Raw genomic sequence first — 21,319 nt, forward strand, 5'->3', positions numbered from 1 at the left:
CTAACTTGTCTTGATTTCCTTGAAGACTCTGGCACACAGCATGAGATTAAAATAACCTGGCATCGCTGGTGTCTTTACCCACAAATACCAAGGAATAAATATTAGAATGATGGATTCTCTTTCCCTTGTCAACCATGAATGTGTTCCAGCCAGGGGCAAGGTCTAGAGAGTAATTTTCCAAAATAAACAAACAGAACCAAAGAGTAACTTTATTCTTTTATTCAAAGTTTATTAAAATACAAGAACAAATTTTAAAAGCACACATACCACTCAGCACCAATATAATAACACTCTTTCTACTGATAATCTCCAAAGCATTTCTGTTTCTGCAACTGAGCAGCAGAGAAATACACACGTGCATTCTCACCACATTTACCCAGTACCCATAGCATCGTGCCCCAAATAGTCTCCTTGCCAGGGAGACAAAGACGGGCAGAGGAAAACTAATGTGACTACATCCAACCACTAACTGAGTCGGTGACTCTTTCATCAGTAGTTATCATTCGCACATTGGTCACCTCTGCACATCACAGCCTCCCTCTCTGGGTGCCCGATTACTTGGGCTAGTGATAGAGTCTGGCGATAATGTGATGCAAAACTAAGTAAAACTGGCCAACATTCCCTACCCAATATCTTTTAATTGCTTTGGTTACAAAGTACTGGATACTTATGTCTTCATAGTCTCTCATCCTAATACACATAAAAAGTACATGGGCCAGTGACGTAGTCCGGAGAAGTCTTGAGAGAATTTCTATTTATTCCCCACCCCCTTCTGTGGGTTTCTTTCATTTATGTGTTTACCTGTTTGCTTTGGGGGGAGAGGGGGGAGTTTTGAGCCCAAATAGTGACTTCATTTAACATCTCCTGGGTCCTTGAGATCTCCTCAGCAAATACTAAATAAACTCCCTGCAGCCCTGGTGCGAGTGCGTCAGACGGGCAGCAAGCCCTGACTTGCGTGAGCAGTCTTGTTTGGACATCTGTGCATGTTGGCTTTCTATTGGCTCAGACTCGCCTTGAAACAGAGCTGGGTCTCTTAAGTCTGAGACCTTGCCTCTGCTGCTATCCACAACGTAAGGCATTAAGAAGTGGCCCAATGTTCGCCTCATCCTAAAGTCATTCATTGACACCTAGCAGCCCTCTTCCATTGGTGAGAAGTTTCTTTTCAAATTCTCCCAAATCAGTCGACCAAATTCCCAGGGCCTAGCTCTTCTCAGTTAGCAACTGCCTGGCTCTCCCAGGCCCTACTTCCTTCTTACATGTAGGACCTCAAGATACTACCAAGAGAATGCTGATCACCAAGCAGAGATCCATACTTATGCCCCATTCTGGATGTACATATGAAACCTAAGTTTGGATTCTATTTTTAAGATAAAGGAGAAAGTTGGACTATAACTAAAAACATTTTGCTCTGATTTTTGGCAATATCATTTTAAGTTCCTGGAATTGGAATTCTTACTGTTAATCTCCACTGCTGAGAGACATGACATTGGACATGTTCTGAAAGCTCTACGTGCTGGAGAGGTTTCCATTAACTCTTCAATGGGGCAGAAATTGGTGTCTACATTTTCCCCTTTGCAATGGCCATATGATTCTAATTAAGCTAATTTTCCAAACCATCAGTCAGCTTTACGGATTGGAAAGTCCTGTACATCAGTGCATTCCTTTTGCTGTGGATATAACCCATAGGGCATGCTAAGAGCACCTTGTATCCAGCTGGGAATTCTCCCAAAGGCATAGTTTTGTCTTTAACATGCCCTCTGGTATTTTATGCAGCAAGGCAGTACCCACACATGACCTCACCATGTTTCATATTTTTTATTCAAGAGCCCAAATAGTGAAATACACTTCAGGCAAAATAAAAGACAGCAGGCTTCTCTTCTTTCCTTGGTCATAGAATAGGCATTTTCTGCTTAATGGCAGAATTTAAATCAATAGGTCATTTAGCACTTGATATTACCAAAAATCAAGGGTACATTCTATAAACAAGGTGAAGACATAGTACCAGAGATCCAAAACATGAATATAAAAAGTCATATAAGTTAAACGACTGTCACTTTAGCTATACAAAGAACAGTTACTAGTCTGCCTCTAAGGAGGTCAGTTACATTTTAATATCTATATCAAACATTTCTACATTATTGTGTGGGCATTTCATTCATGCCCATTCAAGAAAGTCATTGTTGATTCCACTAAAATTTTCTCTAAGCAATAAAATAAAGTAAGTTTGAATAGTTCCAAGACATACATCTTTCAAACACAATGTTTGAGTAAATCCAGATGCTATGATAATATCTAAAATCTCTTGGAAACTATTTCAATAATAGACAAGCTAATTCAGTTTAAAAGGCTAAACTGATAGCTCCATGTAAACACAGCCTGTGGGGGAGGGGATGTTTAAGTGTCAATTGTTCAAAGGAACATACTTTACAAAGTATGTTTGAACAATTGTTCAAATGAACATACTTTACAAAGACAAGGTAGGTGGGGTGGGTATTGACGATCTAATAATTTCTCTGAGCATACCAGCTAAGCATTGATTCTCTTCTACTTCAAATAATGAGTTCTTGTTATATTCATAAAAGATACATCATAGGAAATCATAAAAAATCATGTTGAGATAAATAGGTTACATAATTACAGGCTTATCATAACTCTGGTAACACCAAGCCATTCTACATACTGTAGGATTCCTGAGCTTTGTCAATTCACTTTCTTCATTGGCCCCTAACTGCCTTTCTTCCAGAAAGTCTTCTATGTTCTATTGAACATATCTTTTTCCCTGATATTCAGCCTATGCCTTTGTATATTTACTTCCACTGCTTCATTTTTCCATTGGAATATCCTCGTGGAGAGGAATTGCACACACACGACCTTCTCTTTTCCTTAAACATATATCACGACTGGGTGCTTTTTCCATCATCCTTTTTCCCAGACAACTAGCACTGCCTTAGCCAAATCTCATCCCCCCACCAGCTTCTCTAACATCCTGTTCCATTATTGTACATGTAGAACAAAGGGGAAGTTTAAGGACAACAGGGCGAGTGTGCTGCAACCAAGTTTTCATTTTACTTTTCTAGGGTACCACATAATCTTGACACCATTTTAAAGATAAAATTCAATGGGGCCCACTGAGTAGTCTGGAGTATATAGTTTAATGACTACGAACTCTGAAATAATCTGTTTTCCGTGGGAATTTCCAGAAATTTGTTAGATGATGCCACATTTTCAAAATTTGCTTTGTTTCTTTGCAGGTGTATTTTATAGAATTTAAGACACTGGAAAGCTTAAATGTTGCTGTAAAAAAAAACAATCAGTTAAAAGAGTACATTAATATCTAAACAATAAACTAGTGATATGACTGATACATTGTTCCAGTTCTGTTTTTTTTTTTAATATACTTTTTGTTCTTACACACTCAGTTTCCACCTTTTTCTTATTTCAGGCAACTAGTTCCGGAAGATATTTTCAACTTGAGATTTTTTTTTTCTATGACTTTTATTGTATGATTCAATCATTAATGGAATGGTCATAAGAACCTTTGATTGTACATATCAATACAACCATGTACTGTGATTTGACAGCATCCTCAAATTTACAATAAAAAATTTATAATACAAAATTAATTGGTCTATTCTTTGGGGGTTATGATATTTAGATATTATATTATAGGTAAAACTATAGTATCTTTAAAGAGAAATGTGTGTGTGTGTGTGTGTGTATATATATATATACATTGTGTGTGTGTGTATATATATATATATAGCATTATAATGATGATAGAGGCCTTAGATTACAAGACCTCAGCTAATTGGAACAAAGGAAGACCCAGTCCAAATTTAAATGTAAATGGGAATTCCATTTCGCCAAATTCCATGCCACTGAGGGTTGCCTTATATCAAAGCCTCCAAAATTATTAATGAGAATTGTCTCAAACTTTCTATTCCTCTATTTTGTAACTGAAGAAATCTTGCTTATTTGCACCTATTATTCATTATAGTTCACCTACTTTGGGAGGAGAACAGTGCTATAGCTGAATGGCCAGGGCACCTACCTCCCACAGCAGCTGAGAATATATTTATATATATTATAAAGACTATATTATGAAGAATGTACTCTCCAGCTCAGCCACCGTTATGGAGACTAAGACCAAGAATGAGTGGGGCCACATCAGAATTGTAGGAATGGAGAGGGACAGACCAGCACCACTGGACCCGCTGGTTTTACATTTAATCAGTATCATGGGGTATAATTCACCCACTGAAAATATACATACCACAAACCTGTTTCAAAAAGTAATTATTTCTACCAAAGAATCCTCATAATTACAAATAATGAAGTGTGGGGTTCTTTTTTCTCCCCTTTCCATCCCCTTTTCTCCCTCAATTGAGGAGTATATGATAAATACATTGATTTCATATGTATATTCTCAATGCTAATTTCAGTTGAGCTGTTTCTTTTTCTGGCCCATATATGTTTTATGTTTCCATGTTTCTGTGACTAACAAGTTAGTCCCACTCTCTATAGCTTCAAGGTGAAACTCTGTGAAGCCTCCTCATCTTTCTGCCTCCTGTCCCTAGCTTGTCAATTTGATTTTCTTCTAGGGCTTTCCCCACCTGCCTAGAAAGGAACCCTAAGACTTCAGATAATCATCCTCATCCTCCAGGTAGGGCTCATTCTTGATATCTGCAAATATACCTGTGAGTTCTGGGATGTTTAGACTGGCATAGAGCACCACAAGGCTAGAAACTAGAACAGCAGAGACTACTCGAACACTGTTAAACACAAAAGCCTTAACCACAAGGACTGGGCTCAAGGACTCGTTATAAGTAAATATTTGGGAACTTTCCAGATGGGCTCTATCTGTGCTGAATAAAGTGTAGGCAATACCCCTTATACTAATAAGGACAATAGTTCCCTAACATAGTAGTTATTCAGGTAAGTCTTTTCTTCAAGTCCCAAAGCATGCATCAGCTGTATTACTTCTTTCCCAAGGCAGAATGAACACATGTTGAAACAGGGTTTCTTCCTCTCCATCTTGGGATCTTTTCACTCAGGGCTTCTCACTAGGAAGAGATGTGCTGGGGTACTATTTAGCCAAATGCCATTTGAGTGGTAAAAGGAGTATGGAGATGTTAGAGGTTTATGTTCTTCTGACATGTAAATTTCTGTCTTTCAGCAAGACAATGGGACTCAGTTGAAATAGTGGATTCAGTTCTTAGTTTCCTTTCCTTTACATAATTTAAAAAAAAAAAAAACAAAAAACAAAAAACTCTTTTACAATCATACCTTTAACCAGCTAATCTAGATTTCATCTTTTGCTGAAATTCTTCTCCAGCCAACGCCGGACTTCTTGAAGGTTGTAGCAGAAGGGGCCCTTTCCTCCCAGATAAGCAATTTTCTGTCTCTGCACAATACACACACGTTCAAAGGCTACCCCATAAGCTACATTGGCATTATTGTCCATGCGGTCAGCCACAACTCGGCACTGGGGCGGCAAGGAGAAACGCTCCAGAAGCTGGTGGGCTGCTGCACATCGGTCTTCCTGGTTCCTGTGCTTCTTCACTTCAAAAGACAAAGAAGAATCACCAGGCACTGCCCAACCATCTGAAGGATGAGCCTCATCAATGTAGACCAACAGGAAGTCAGCCACTGATGAGAACTCTTCCACCAGTTTGCTGAAGGCTGGCAGCTGGCTAGTAAAAGGAGGTCAAGTGGCTGAGCCAAAGTTGACCACCAGTGGGCGCTCAGGGCTGGCAAAGTCAAGAAGGTGGCACTCAGCTCCATCAACCATCTTCACCTGGGCACCATTTCTACTGTTGTCACCTCCTTCAGATTTGGAGACATGTACCACACTGGAATTGGGGGCATCTTCACCCAATTTCACCTGGTGGTGAAAGAAAAAAAAAAAAAAAGGGAGAGAATACCATATGAAATGTGTTGTTACTCCATTTCACTCTATACAAAAACAACTGGCTCTAATCAAATGTGGTATTCCTTTATAGGATGTAATAAACCTATATTGATTTAAGTAAAGAGGCATCATGGCAGGTAATGTAAAAAAAGGCCCTAAAAAGAGTAGAAGTCTTTTCATTCTGTAGAGTCACTGAGGCTAATTGTTTTCAGCATTGAAGGCATCTCAGTTAACTCTCTTCATCATTACGTTGAGGCTGGTATTCTTTATTACCCTTACTTTGCTGTCAATGGTTAGCACACATTGTATAACAAATGATTAATTGACTTCATTTTAAAAGTTAAAAGTGAATGGTCTAGTTTAAGAAAAATTATCAGAGTTGTGGGAGTTAGGTACCTCCTTCTGAATTCCCACTAATGAATCCCAAAATACTTGGGAAAGACCTTTATATTCTTGCATGATGCTAATTCATTTAATCTCAACCAATGGACAATGATCCCAATGAAGTGTATTTCTGTCCAGAGCTAGAAAACCCGGGCTCTGCCATTTACTGGAAGGGCTACTTCCACTTTACTTCTTCAGTGCCTCAGCTTTTCCATCTGTAAAATGGTGATGCCTTCCTTGGACAGTTATAGGGTGATAACATAAGAAAATGAGCTCTTGTACACTACAAATCATTGTGTGGGTATAGGTTCCATCATTAAATGTCACCCAAACATGTGAAACAGCATATCATCTTTCTGGGAAATTCTATGTTTTAAAAAAAGATTATCCTTAGAAGTGATTTGAGCTCTTCTCTATATGATGTCCTTCCTGGAGGTTTCTCGAGCTGCTACTTACTTTCAGGTTCCTACAACTGGAACCTCACCATTTCCATAAAACAAATGAAATAACAAAAACATACAATTATTCCAGAATTCTTTTAATTCCTCATTTTTCACGTGTTTTTGGTTTGGTTTGTTTTCTTGTTTTTATCTAGGAAATCACAAACCATTTACTAGTCTATCATACATTCTATTAACGATCTCCTCTGAACTAAAAAAATATTCAGGCAGGTAGAGAAGAAGGTATGCAAGAAAATTGTTCCACATTCCCCTTTGCAAGTGGTTTAAATAGCTGAACACAGACTGAAGGAAAGTTTGCTGGCCTTTGGATCTGTAAATTGATAATAAAAAGCTGGCAACATAAAAGAACCAATTACTTCAGTTTGAATTAACACAATCGGATCTTTCCCTAGAATGGTTTAATCAAAGCCAATAACATTAGGGACAACTTACGACAGCCCAATTGATTTTTATACACTATACTTAATATTACAAAACACTTCCAACTGGATCGACTTATTCCCTTCATATAAATACAGCCACACATAACACTGCTAGTAATTGAAGTCACTTAGAAGTAAATTGTTAAAAACTCAACAATCCAAACTGATGTAAAATACTCAAGGGCTTTTATTCAGAAGCTTCTATCTAATGTGAATGCATAACTCATTGTAACTGTAGAGAAAGAAGTAAAGAAGTTCTTTCTCCCTTCTGAAAAATCCTAGCAATGCAGATTTGAAATGATACAATTAGTTTTCCTAAAAAATCTTAGAATAACAACCTTCTTTCTTAGAAAAGGAAGCTGTTGGTATAATTTAAATAAGTACGTTTGTTTTCAGTTACTATCAGGGAGAAAGTTACTTTATTTATATTAATTTTCTTGGTTAATTTGCAAGTTACACTAGATGGAGAAATCTAATAAGCTACTTTCAGCTGGGTTATTTTATACGAGGTAAAATAATACCTCATTCATCTCTGAGGTATTAAAATATACTTACAATTTAAAGATACACATTTTAAAGGTATTATAAACTTTTTTTAAAAAAGATTTTATTTATTTTTCAACAGAGAGAGAGAGACAGCGAGAGAGGGAACACAAACAGGGGGAGTGGGAGAGGGAGAAGCAGGCTTCCTGCTGAGCAGGGAGTCCGATGTGGGACTCGATTCCAGGACCCTGGGATCATAACCTGAGCCAAAGGCAGATGCTTAACAACTGAGCCACCCAGGCGCCCAGGTATTATAAACTTTTTAATCTATGGGTACTTCTTGTACTTCTTTGTAGATCTAGGTGGTGGGTAGCATTACCATTACCTTCTCATTAGATTTTTCCCACTTAAAATACAGGTAATAATTCTAAGAGGGCTGCTTTCAATGATATTGCGCTGTGTTCCTCAATACACTGTGATATAAAGATCTGAATGCATTCAGACCAGTCTAAATCCATGAACTGTCATAGTGACTTCTTGTTAAGTGAGCAACCCATACACAGGAGAAAAATCATCTCTGGACTGTAGACTTATAGGTTCTTGGTAGGTGAAAACAACCATCTGCTTGCTGGAGTCATTTTAAAGACCTCTGATGCCCCTGACTCTCACCCAGGCAGAGCTGCTGATCCTCGCATTATTCTTGATTATTCAACTGAATAATCTAATCTGATGCATCAGTCACAGGTGACTCTCTTATTACCTGTAGTTAATTTTCTTGGAAAGTTAAAGCACCTTCTCCTTCTTCTTAGTGACACATAGTTCAGCCACATAATTCTTTCAAAATACAGACTAGTCCACGTCAGAAAATTTCAAACAAGTATAATACATTCACTCTAAAATTAAAAATTAGAAAAGTTACCAAATACATAATGCTTGTGTGTGTGTGTGTGTGTGTGTGTGTGTGTGTGTGTGTGTAGTGCCGGCAGCAGGGTTGGCATTTTGTTAAGCTGGGAATTTTGTTGAATGAATAACTGAGTGAATAATAGCTGTTATAATCCTAGGAGTAGGGGTCAATGAAGAATTTTACATTTAATAATAATCTTGACCTGCAAAGAACATAACTGTGTTTGGGTGATGGATATGCTACTGAGTCAGATAATTTGGAAATGTGAATCCTGGAGCCCTATTATAGAATTCTGTCATAATCAACACCAAATACTATCGATCTGTTCTTGATTATCTCGGCTGGTCCGTGTATGAAATGATAGTATCCAATCCTCTTTATTTTGCTGAGCAGCCATGGGGCCCTACTGCAGATTGGAAGGTCATAAGTGGACATCCTGTTCATGAGGGTGACTAGGTTAGAGAAAACGTGTAGGTAAGACCAATGATATTAATAAACCTATGAGGGGGAAAAAAAAACACCTATTATTTGTGAGTCCCAATGTGAGTAGACCAGTAGTCTGCTTTTGTAAACCTCATCTACTAATTGTAAAGTTTGTCCATTTTGCTAAAACCTGCTGATGACAATTTAGCAATGATAAAAAAAAAATAAACTTCAGAAATTTAAAAAATGAAAGTTCCCTTTAACCTAAAAAAATAAACCTTTTAAAAGGACATTATTGTCCTTTCTCAATTGCCATTTGAGACCAATGTCATTTCTCATTTGATCTCTGTGACAATTAAATTCCTATTATGACCAGAATTTCAAATGAAGAGTTTCTTGGTTTGCTCAGTTATACGCCCTGCTGAGACGGAATGGGAGAATCACCATTGTCTTCAATGATGGAAGATTCTTTGCTTTCCCCAGGAGCAAAGCATTCCTTGACAAAGAGCCAGGATGATGAAGAAAATAAAGTTCGTCCCATAATAACATTTAGGCTGCAGGAAAGAAGCTCAACAAAAACAAGTTATCCCCTGGTACTCCCAAACTTTGTTTTAATTTCCCACAGTGGCACAGAAAGTCTCCTGGCCACAAGTTACCTATCATCTTAATTTCTCCTTCTTAGAGGGTTTGTGTTTGGTTTTTGTCCTTAATGAGACATATTTGCCAAAGAGGCATTCAAAAGGCATTTTTTACTCTTGCGGAAGAGTAATTAGGTCGGTACCTCTTTCCCTGCCAGCATTAGCTGCTCTAAAGAGAACCCTGCCCAGTATTTAATGCCCAAACACAAGAAGCATCATTTCCACTAATTGGTCTTGAAGTTCCGATGTTCCCAAAGGGTCCCTTTATTTTGCAAGGATCAGAAAGGACATACGTAAAATGTAATATCGTCATCACTGACTTTATCGCTCCCATCTGCGCTATTACAGTTGTCCTTTCTTATGTTTGTGTAATCAACATCAACACAACATCAACAAGGGAGGTAAATAAAGGGTTGCATTTTTACAATACAGGGCATCTCTGGGCAGAGCACAAATGTTGTGATAGCCATATTTATAAATATGAACAAGAGTGTAAATATATGGCATATAAATTGACTCCCTTGATGATGGTACTCCTTTTACTGACAGTGTTCAGTGCATGGGGAAAAGGATAATACTTCTTTAGCATGTGGACTGTGAAATGCAGGGCAAGGGAAAAAAAGAACCATTCATCAAGCAGAAGCTGGAAATAGAGCATATACTACTAACCTTGTTTTTTTTCCCCCCTTTTCCACAGCCCAAGAAAGGCTTCTGGACAAAATATCACCTCATCTCATGGTAGGAAGTAAGGCAAATGATAAAAATGGTGGTGGGTATGTGGTAGAACAATATTTACACATCCTTCTTGCTACCCAAAGCCCTGGAATGGCTTTATTAACCATCAAGAATTTTCAAATTTTTTGAAATAATGACCAGACTATATCAGCGGCCTTACAAACATGGCCAAACAATTATTAAGCAGCAATTTACCCATTTACATTCAAATTGGCCAAATAAACCAGAGTTGAAGAAAGCTACCTACTCTTTCCTCGATTCCCTTTTGGTCATTCTCTTTTTGATTTGTACCTTGAAAATCTTGATTTGTACCTGAGCTCTAGCACTTCCTAGTGGTTTATGCAAGTGATGGACAAGCTCTGGCTGTGGCCTCCTTTGTGTTCTTTTGGGACAATTTCTCTCTTAAGAGGGCTATTTTCCATTGTAGAAACTAGTGTCAAAAGGTTTGAGGTGAATGAAGAGGAGAAGGATGTTAGAAACCCTTTCAAAACCAAAATTATATGTTCAAATGAATATGTTTTCTGTGCTACTGCAGTATTTACCATGCAGAAGCTAAACTGCTTGTCAGCCTCTATACTGTGTGTTTACTTTTACACTTCATTTAGGTAGGAGCCAGACTCCCAGACAGGGTAGTTTGCTTATTGGTTGCATTTTTGAGTCTCGGAACACCAGCACAAGGATGCAGTGTTAGACGCAATGACACAGATTAGGAAAACTTAAAGAACACACATCTGGTGTTCACCTCTGTCACAAGTTTCCATAGACATTCTTTTTCATCAAAACCTTGCACGGAACTCCCTCTAACCGAGCGCAAGTTATCTTTAAAGGTTTCCCTCTGAAGTTAATTTTAACTCCCAGTCAATATTTGAACGTAGAAGGGTTGTTTTATTTTGTTCTGTTGCTTTCCTTGTGGCCTCCTATTGGAGCCAAACACAGGGATAGCACTTTTATAGCGATGTCTTCCCAAATATCTGACCTGCAACAAAGGGAATTAGAAAGGACGTGCCTAATGTATTACAGGTGCGCAAACCCCTCAGCCGGGAAAACTCTGCTTCCGCAGGTGGCAGCCTCAAAGTAACGCAAGTCAGGGTTGTGAAATACAGTGCGGCTGCGTCACAGAACCTCCTCCAGGGTGGCCCTAGATTGGCTACACCCAAAGACAGTGTCGCAGATGACAACAGCAGTCAGGGAAGTGATTCAACCTCTTTCAGAGATTCGCCATGACCCTTAAATGCCACCACAGCCACCACCACCTTGTCATACTTGGGAGACAGAAGGAGACCTAAAATCAAGGCAAGCTGTGTTCACAACGTTTCTATTCATTAGACACCCAGTCCAGTCTTGTCTCTGGATATATGGGTTCTTGAGTTGCTTCTTCTCATGGTATCTATTATATAAATCATAAAAAGCAAACATAATAACATCAGTTGTGAACTTGGTCACTAATCAAATCAGTAGAAACAATATAGGAGAAGAATACATAAACCATATGCAAAAAAAAAAAAAAATCACTTGTCCTTGTCAATCTCTTGGACTACAAAACACAAAATATTGCAACACACTATATATTAGTGAAAAAAATAAATAATAAAGTCTATTGAAGAGGCATTTGGTTTTTTTCCCCCTTTTTTTCCAATAAGCTGCTTAAGAGGAGAAACACTCCTCTTGTGGGTAACAGCAGAGCCCCCATATTTTATGTGAGATATTTATACAAGGATATATGCGTATAAGTAAAATTCTCGCAACTGGTGACTTTCCTTTTATAGGCAAAAAGTCCATTATCTTTCAAAGAAGTAAGAGTTTAATATGCTGAGTTCAATCCACTGGCACTGGCATGTTATCTTCCCAATACCTACAAAATCCAGATATGGATGAGGGAACTTGCTAATAACGTGCCTGACATACGTGAGTGTGCATTCTCCACCCTCGTCCGAAGCCTTTTCTCCCACATCAAAACATAAAACTTCCACATTCAATGATACATTTGTGGGAATGAAATGGCCAACTCAATATCTCCCCCCCTCAATTCCCCTTTGCCCAACATACATAACATTATATGGTTAGAACCTTAAGAATTTTTCCTATTATTATAAAGGAACTTTTACTTACTAACAAGAGCTCTTACTATTCTCTGGCCTTAAGGACAACACATGCAGACGTTCTGCAGGTAACTTTTGATAACAAAGACATGCAATATAGTAAAACGCCCCTAATTCATGATGAATATTTCCTTCTTGAACACTTGTTTAATTTTCAGTGGAACAAGCTTACTCTGGATTCTTTGTGACTAGAAGTTACTTCTGTTCCTTTCCTGGTGCACAGATTTTATTTTTCTAGATTTTATTGATGGAGGATTCATTCCTTCCCCCCTCTACGATTCTGAGTTTTAATCCTGTTTCTGAGGTGCCACTTGTCTATAATGTACCACTTCACTGGCTTCCATATGCCTCTCAAACTCCCTTCCCTGGCATCTCGGACAAGGTCCCCCAATACAGTTAGGGAAAACCAAGATTGTCTACTTTGACCACAACTTCTGCCAAATGAGTCCATTCTTCTTAATTAAGCCCAGAGATCTTTAGGACTCATGTGGGCATGGACAGAGGGGACAACCAACAAAGGACCAGTTCCCCTTTGCCCCTTGAGATTTGAGTTGGGGGCGTCCTACCAACATCTCCAAGCAGCCAAAAGGCTGGGATGTCAGTAAGTCTTAGAAACAAAGATCATCAAGTCTGGTCTTGAGAAGCAGCCCTGGGACATGAGTTCCGCAGCTAAGTAAGGTCACTGCTCCAGTGCTCAAGACACGTGTTATAACAGTTTTGAGACTGTAACGAACCATAGACTTATCTGCTCTTTCTAGGACAACTTGTTTCACTTTTGAGAAAGCAAATGTGGTTTCCCTTACAAAGTCTGGATTTCTGACAGCTAGTTCTCAGCTCTTTCTTTTTTGCAAATTGGTATCCGCTAACCCCGGGACTCGGTGCCTGATAACCACTTCAAAAGGGTTCAAATCAAATAAGTCACAGGGATGAAAAGTGTAGCATGGGGAATATAGTCAATAATTTTGTAATAACTTTGTATGGTGACAGATGGTAACCACACATATCATGGTGAACATTTCTTAATGTATATAATTGTCGAAACCCCATGTCGTACACCTGTTCATTGTATGTCAACTATCCTTCAATTACAAAAATGTCCATGTAGAGGAGGATGCTGCACGCAGGGCTGCCTTCATTAACTCTTACCTCTACCAGAAACGAGGGGGGCTATTATGCCAAATCACACCAGCTGTGACCATTTTGTTACATCTTGCCAACTCTGAGGGTTCTGAGTAGCATTTTCTTTTTTTCCCCTTGCTTTTCAGTGCCCACCATTGAACCGTCTTTCCTAATGCACCTCCACCTCTCATCAAGCGAACCCTCAAAATCCCAGTTTGTGACAAGAGCAGGTTAAACGCAGCAGTCTCCCCTCCCCCGACATTTTCCGACTTTTCCCCAAGTTATTTAACCGGCACAAACACCCTCTACTCCAAAATTGCAGCAAGACACGAATGACCCTATTAGAAAGCCTCCTTACTAAGTCACGCCGAGTCATTATGACTTAATACCTGTCAGCCCCAAATCTAACCTGTGTGACAGGTGTGGAAGGTGCAGGAAGGAGCTCCCTTGAGCATAACCGCCAGGCCCCCAAAGAGAGCTCCATGATCCCAGCCCAGTGCTCCCCACGGCCTGCCGTCCCTAACTTGCCAACCCCTACCCCTGCTGATCACGGGAGAAGCCCCTGTCGGAGCAGCTCACCTGCTTGTAGGCATCGAGGAGGAAGCTTTTCCAGATGCAGCGCATTCCCTCTGAGGTCAGCATGCGCCTCCACTCCCCGCGAGTGGACTTGGAGCGGCTCAGCAGCAGCACCACGTGCTTGAGGAGAATGACCGAGTCATAGAGTGCCAGGAAGAGGCAGTTGGAGAAAAAAACTGGCAGAATTTGCAGTGTGATCAGCAAGTCTACGCTGAGGATGCCCATCTTCTCTGCCTCCCAGTCAGTTCCCTTGTGCGCTCTGGTTCCCCTTCACCCTCTTATTTAAAAGGGGGGTGGTGATAGAGGGGGTGGGGGAGATAAAGGGGAAGGCCGGGAGTGGGGGGAGAAGGAGAAAAACTAAATTAAAAGGAAGCCCAAGTTGTCTCCTCTTTCAAAGAAGCAGAAATGGTAAGACCAAGTCCAGTCTCTCCAGCCCAGCAGTTGGAGTGTGCCCATCAATTCATTCAATTCGGAGCTGCTGCTTTTTTTTTTTTTCAGGATTTAAGATGTTAAAAAAAAAAAAAAAACACACACACACACAAACTGGCGTACCCGTTCCTAATCCAGTTACCCCTCTCAGAGTCGGTTAAAGACAGGCAGTTCTACTTTCATTTCCAAGCACCTATGAGACTGTGGCAGAGATTGCAAATTTTTCTTTAGCTTTTCATTGTCTCTATGTTCAGAAACGTAGACTGTTTCTTTCTTGAATTGCCAGAGTTTTAAAAAATGTGCTTTAAGGGTAGTTTTTCCCCTTCTTTACTCCGTTTTACACACACTTTCTGTTCTCCTTCTCCCAGGCTGTCTCTCTCTCTCCCTTCCCCAGGAGCGACTGACTCCTCTTTTCCTCACTCCCTCTGGCTTTTCCTTCGTGCTATCTGTCTGTGGTGCAAAGTGCCTCTCTCTCTGCAGCCCAGTGAGTCTCCCTGAAGCCTTTTATACATTCCCTGGCTAATTGCTGCAATAGAGAAATGAAAGCCTAATCTTGGTAAAGATCTTGACGTCATTGAGAAAGAGGGCTTTACTTTGGCCAGAACTGCAGTGAATAGAAAAGCAAAACTCGACAACTTTTTTTTTTTTTAGAAGGAGGGGGGTAGAGGGACAGTGGAATTTTGCTTTGTGATTTAAAGAGAGGGAGAGAGAAAAAAAATTAATACTTTTGACGGTTTTCAGGAAATGCTTCCAGACTTTGGGAAAAGTAATTTAATGTAACGTGTAAATTGATAGGGAAACTCTCTCTCCTCTGATGATGATTATTGTTATTGTTCATTTATGAGGGGTTTTTGGAAAGAAAGGATTCTGGAAGGCAGGTAGAAAAGAGAAAGAGTACTCAGGGATGGTCTCTGTTCTATTTTTTAGAAGATGTGGATGCTTACATCTGGTCTTTATACCTTTATACTGTGACAGTTTCTCGTCAGATTTGTGACCTAGGTTCTTTAAATATTTTTGAGTCATGATCTTATTTAAGAAAATTCAAATTGAGTTGTGAGGTGGAAAACTTTTAAACTCTTTGAGTACCATCACAGCATTTCTCTAAAGCTTTTTTCAGAAAATGAATACAAGTTTTCTTTTCAGTGTCACTGAAATTTCCAATGCAAAAAAGAAAAGAAAAAGAAAAAGAAAAAGAAAAAAATCTTCCAGACACCATGAAAGTAGCTAGGTGACCAGACCTTCTTTTAGTTCAATTTTGCCTACATGCAGATTAAATTAAAACTTTCTATCAAGTGGCATTAAGATGCCATAAGACTGAGAAATAAATTTCTTTATAAGTGAGCTCTTTAAATTCTGCACTTCCCCTGCTTCTGTTAACATAACCCTTAAGAGACCTGAAGCTTTAGGGAATCTTCCTTTTTCCTTGAAAAAAAAATTTAATTAAATTTGTAGGTGGTTAGGAGCAGACTTTGAATTGGTTCAAGAGCCACACTGAACATTGCTCAATGGCTCGCCTCTGCCATTGGTTTCCAGGACCGATGTCTAGGCAGACAATGCTTTGGCAGAATGCCATGACCCCCACCTCATTCTAGTTTTCCTTCCTCACTTACCTAACCAATCACCTCTAGGAATTATGTTTTCTTGGAAGAAGGAGTAGTAAGTACAGACACTGGGGTGGGGATACAGAATTTAAATTGAAAATTAATTAGCCAACTTTTCTATGTACACAGTGCTCTCATTAAGCACAAGCTAAGCAGGAGATGCAAACCTGTGGTCAGTACATTTCTGTGTTTTGTCCCTGTGGCTATAACCTGCAAGATTACAGAAATAACTTAAAAGCCTAGAGCAGGGGGTCATTAATTGGTGGGCCAATGGGCCAAATTCTGCATATATATGCATTTTATTTGGTTGGCCCAGTGCTTTTTGCCTTTAAAAAAATAATAATACAGTGAGAATGCTTTTAGTTTTCATGAGACCAGGGATTCCTATCTGCTTTCTCTATTGCTATCTTCCACCAGTTAGAACCATGCCTGGCAACGGAGTAAATTCAAGGAGGATGTACTGAATGGACCAATGGGCAGGGTATGCATTGCTCCACACTAGGGGGCACCATTCACATACAATATGATATGACTATGGTGCCCCAGAATTGTACACCTGGCTGGTCTTGGATGTGGCCGTTTCCATTGACACAACCCTGGCCATTCCCTATTATCTTAAAAACCTGATTCCTTCATCTTTCTCATCAGTTTAGCCCATTATGAACCTTGGATTTATATTCCATGGGCTAAATTTTGAGAGATTTCAGAGCTTAGAGAAATGAATATAAACCATAAAGAAAAATATTTTTCCTGTGACTAGTATACATTGTTGGCTAAAGAATATTATTCATATACATGATCTCCATTTACTCTATTCATTCTCTCAATCTTCTCAATGTCCCTATTGAAGAAAAAAAGACAAAAAGAGAGGGAAGTGACAACATGGCATTTTAACTAGTATAGAAGGGAAAACTAAAGTGCCAGATGAAGTCCCATTCCACAATGACAGAAGGTCTGGAGTCAGGAAATGATGTTTCCACTCGCTGTTCAAGCCTTAAAATCTTGCCCCTTCTCAGACATTCATTTTGACCTGTTTGAATGAAAGCAGTGCTCATTTAAGGCAGAGACTTTAGCAGCTATAAACCAATTCTTCCTCACTTGTCATTTGCTTTCAAGGAGAAAGATATGGTTAGGAATGGCAAGCTAAGGAGAGGGATTGGTAGAAAATCAGAAAAATGTTTTCTTTTTAAATGCAAAGTTCAAGGCACATCCAAACTACAAATGGTTATAAATCAGAATGGCTTTTTTTTTTTTTTTGGTCTTTTTATTTTCCTTTCTCTTTCTTTCCTTCTTTCTTCCTCTTCTTTCTTTGGAAGTCAGATGTGTTTGAGGTTTTTTCTTTTTTTAAATAGAAGAACAAATAGACACATAGCCAACCTCTTCATATCATTTCTCAGATTTCTTCCATCACTTTTTTAAATGAATAAATGAATCACAAAACTGAGAGCCATTCTTTTACCTGTTAGACAATCTTTCCATTCTAGAAATTACATTTCTCCAAAGCTATTTTTTTTACACACAGTTTGCTTGCTCTAATTATTAACAGTATTCAGCATTTTGGTTTTCAAGTAATTTTATACCCATGAAGTAAAAAAAAATAACACATACGGTGACAGAGAATGATTTGTCCCATCATATAGATGAGAGAAAGTGGATCATGAAGTCTATAGAGTCAGAGCTCATGCTAGGATATTTTCCCTAAAGCTGAATCTCACTTTTTTCTTATGTAACTGTTTTGTGGGTCCTGGTCATACTCTGAAAATCGAAACCCTTGCCAAAAGCAGCTGTGCTAAATTATTTTACCTTCTAATTTGCAAAGGATATCTGGGATTTCACATCTGTTTAATATTGCCCCAATTCAAGCTCCTGGTTTAGATTTCATATGGTCATTTCAAAGGCTTGGATATCTTCGTGGCCGTATAAGTGTTCTTAGCAATTAACATTGTAATCAGCTAATTGCAAACCAATGTGTGGCGTGTTGGTTGAATTTCTCCATAAAACGTTGTACACAGGTTTCAAATTCTAAACAAAGGCAGCTTAGGGCAAAATGCTTTGGGTTTTTTAGTAAGTGCAGAAACGCTGTAAAATTGTTTAATTGTGTTCTCTTTCTATAGTAAGAAAGCATCATGTCCATCATTGCTTCCTTCTGGTTGGAGAAATAATATGAGTGGTAAGTCTTCCTTTGGTCTACTTTTTGACTCAAATTGAGACTGAGAACATGAAGGTGGATAACTTGAGAGCAGACTTGGAAATTTCAGGGGTGGAAGTTATCACTGCTATCTCGTTATTGTTTTATGAAGGAGCCAAAGTGCATCCAAAGAATTCTGTGGAGTTAATAATTCATGCTGTGGATTTTTAAGAAGTCTTGTTTCACAGAATTTTATTCCTTGTAATTCAAACAATTTGTTAAATATAGTTTAAAAATGGAGTTTAATTCTTCCTTTATTAAAAACTTGTCAAATAAATAGATTATAAATCAAAAAATGTCTGGTCAGGACAGGTGTGTTGGTTTGGGGTTTGGGAATATGACTGCCATATACACCACCCCCCAAATAGTGCAGTCCTTATCAGAGAAGGGAATCAAAAACTGCACGACCTTCCGTCTCTACTAACTCCTGGTTGTGCCCAAGAGGGAGTAATAATGAAGGGTTTGTACTACCACTACTGAATCATTCAGAATTCCCTGTGGGCCCAGCCATTTTACAAACGCAGCCGTATTCCCTGCCTTGTGATGAAAGAAGCTCAATGGATAAAATAGACAACCCCAGAGTAAACTCTGACACACCTTGAGCAAAGCAGCTTAGGGCTGGGGCAGAGAAGGCAGACGCTGTGGGAGGTATGAGCGTTCTATCCCAATAGCTGGTCTTAGGTCCCTTTGCAAGCCCTGGCAGAAAACACAGGCTGAGGTGTTAATGCATTTTTCCCTCAGGAACTGCTGCTACTCTTTTGTTTCCAGGCCACCTGCCGGTAAGGCAGAGAAGGAAAGGAAAAGGGAAAAGACAACAGGAAGGGGAAAGCAGAAATGAAGAGAAGGAAGATGAGGAGGGTGGAGAGGAGAAAGGAAGGGAGAAAAGAGAAGTTTCAATGAACTGGCTGCGGGAGGCTCTGAGCAAGAGAGCCAATTAATGCCAATTGTGGCAATGTTTTCTGTGAGGAAGACAGCTGTCCAGAAACTGGATGGAAGCCACCACCTCATTTCACAGAGGCCACGGAACAGCTGTTTCAAGACAACAGCCTTCATTTGCTATTGACCTGGTCTAGATCTAAATTGATGGCCAATCCCCACCCCCAGCTGCCCAAACCTCTCTGGTGCTATGAGGCTCTCTGAGTGTTATTTAGTTTTGAGAATAGTTTATTAACCTCTAGAGGCACCTAAGGTTGGTGGTGGGGAAGGCAGGAGAATAGAAAAGAACATTCTGTAAAGTGACCCAAGATGAATTCCTTCAGGACAAGGAGCTCTCAAAATGAATACATTGAACTCATCCTCTTTTCCTAAAATTTGACTCAATGTCTTCATTCTCCCTAAAACTTTGACCCAATGCAGCAGACCAAAAGAAACAAAGGAAAACAGCCAAAAAGTCATCATCTTCGGAACAGCTTTTCTTCTACTTAGTTCCACTCTATAGCTCATAGGAAACCACCAGCTGACATTAAGTTTTAAAATAAAATAGGCCATTTTTTATAAACGGTTTTACAGTTGCCTTTTAAAAAATCACTTATACATTACCTCACTCATATACTGAGTACATGAACAGAGCATGACAAAATATATTAAGATTCATGCTGGTTCATGCAATTCCAGAGGCAATAGTACCTTGTTCCTACTGGGAGCAAAGGATGCCACTCCTCAAGAATTGGTAGACACTAATGCACAGAGAAAATAAGCTAGATATTCTAATCTCAGTGGAGATAGTGAAACTAGTAGAATTACTGTAGCATAAAAAAATCCACATTTCATATGGGGATAAAATACCTGCAATGAGGATGACTATACAATGAGATATGTTACCAAGGGAGGTTATGAAAATGTTATCAGTGGGCTTATTTTCAAGGGAGGGAGGGAGGCTAATAAGACAATCTCTCAAAATCTTTTTAAGCCATGGTGCTCTTAAAATAATAGTTTAGAATAAGTTAATATGTAACATATACATAAAACCATCCAACAGGGCTAATGGCAGAATACCATAATCATAAATTATTGCTCTGTTTCCATTTCAATTTTGAAGACACATTTTTTTTTTTTTGTACAATTAAGTAAAACCTTATGCTTTTCTAAAAGGTAGTAGACAGGAAAGCATTTGTTTGTTTTCTACAGACAAAATATAAGGCATGAAATTCAAATCTATTTTTAAAATCCAGCCTCATTTATTAGACGGATGCTTGTAGTCTTTTATAAAGACACAACCACTTAGCTAAATGATTATTTTAAAAATAGATGTGTACAAATTCCTGAATACTCTTATTTTGTTTTCTCAGGAGAATTTTCTATCATGATTTAAACATTCAAAATCTGCTTTCCCAAAATAAAACCAATACCCTCATGATTTTTGTATCAGTAATGAACTAAATGATACACAAATCTAAGACGCTGAACTCCTTAGCCCTAGTATCTCAATTTCTTCTTGATAAATGTTAAATAATACCAGCTCACTCAGCAAATTGGCATTCACCTCTTATCAAGAGATATCTTATTCTAGCGGACTTCAAACATCAGAGACAGAATCTGTTTCTGGGACCATATAGGCCCATAGGATCAGAAACAAATCTCTGCATTGATCTTCTACCTACAAAATGGAGCTAAAGCTGTCTTCCCATACTTATCTCGTGTTGGTGGCTAATATATTCATGTTTTTAAGAAACTTAGTCTCATTCTAAAAATATTCAAAATAAAAAGCAGTCCTGGCTGGTAAGTTTATTTGGACCTCTTTGTATCAGCAGATTCCCTCTAATAAAAACTTCTGGAAAAAAAATAACCCTAGCAGGCCAGATCTGATTTTAGTATGAATTACCAACCTGTTCTAAATGACCTTAAGGAACCTTTGTTTACTTAGTGGAAAACAGGAAAGATTACCTGTAATGGTGGTTATTAGGGATGCACAAACTGTGCCTAAAAAATAATAATAATGAACCCGAA

The 21,319-nt window shown here is 38.8% G+C and overlaps 1 protein-coding gene across 1 annotated transcript; it reads right to left on the reverse strand.

The window, feature by feature from the left end:
• Positions 1-204: 204 nt before the first annotated feature.
• DIO2 (iodothyronine deiodinase 2) lies at positions 205-15,044 on the reverse strand. The gene is given in 3 exon segments (XM_036093993.2): positions 205-5,311; positions 5,314-5,884; positions 14,159-15,044. Coding segments are annotated over 3 exon segments (816 nt in total). The 5' UTR covers positions 14,381-15,044; the 3' UTR covers positions 205-5,288.
• Between the last annotated feature and the right edge of the window lie 6,275 nt (positions 15,045-21,319).

This window comes from Halichoerus grypus, chromosome 8 (genome assembly GCF_964656455.1).
Source record: "Halichoerus grypus chromosome 8, mHalGry1.hap1.1, whole genome shotgun sequence".
In the NCBI taxonomy this organism is placed as follows: domain Eukaryota; kingdom Metazoa; phylum Chordata; class Mammalia; order Carnivora; family Phocidae; genus Halichoerus; species Halichoerus grypus.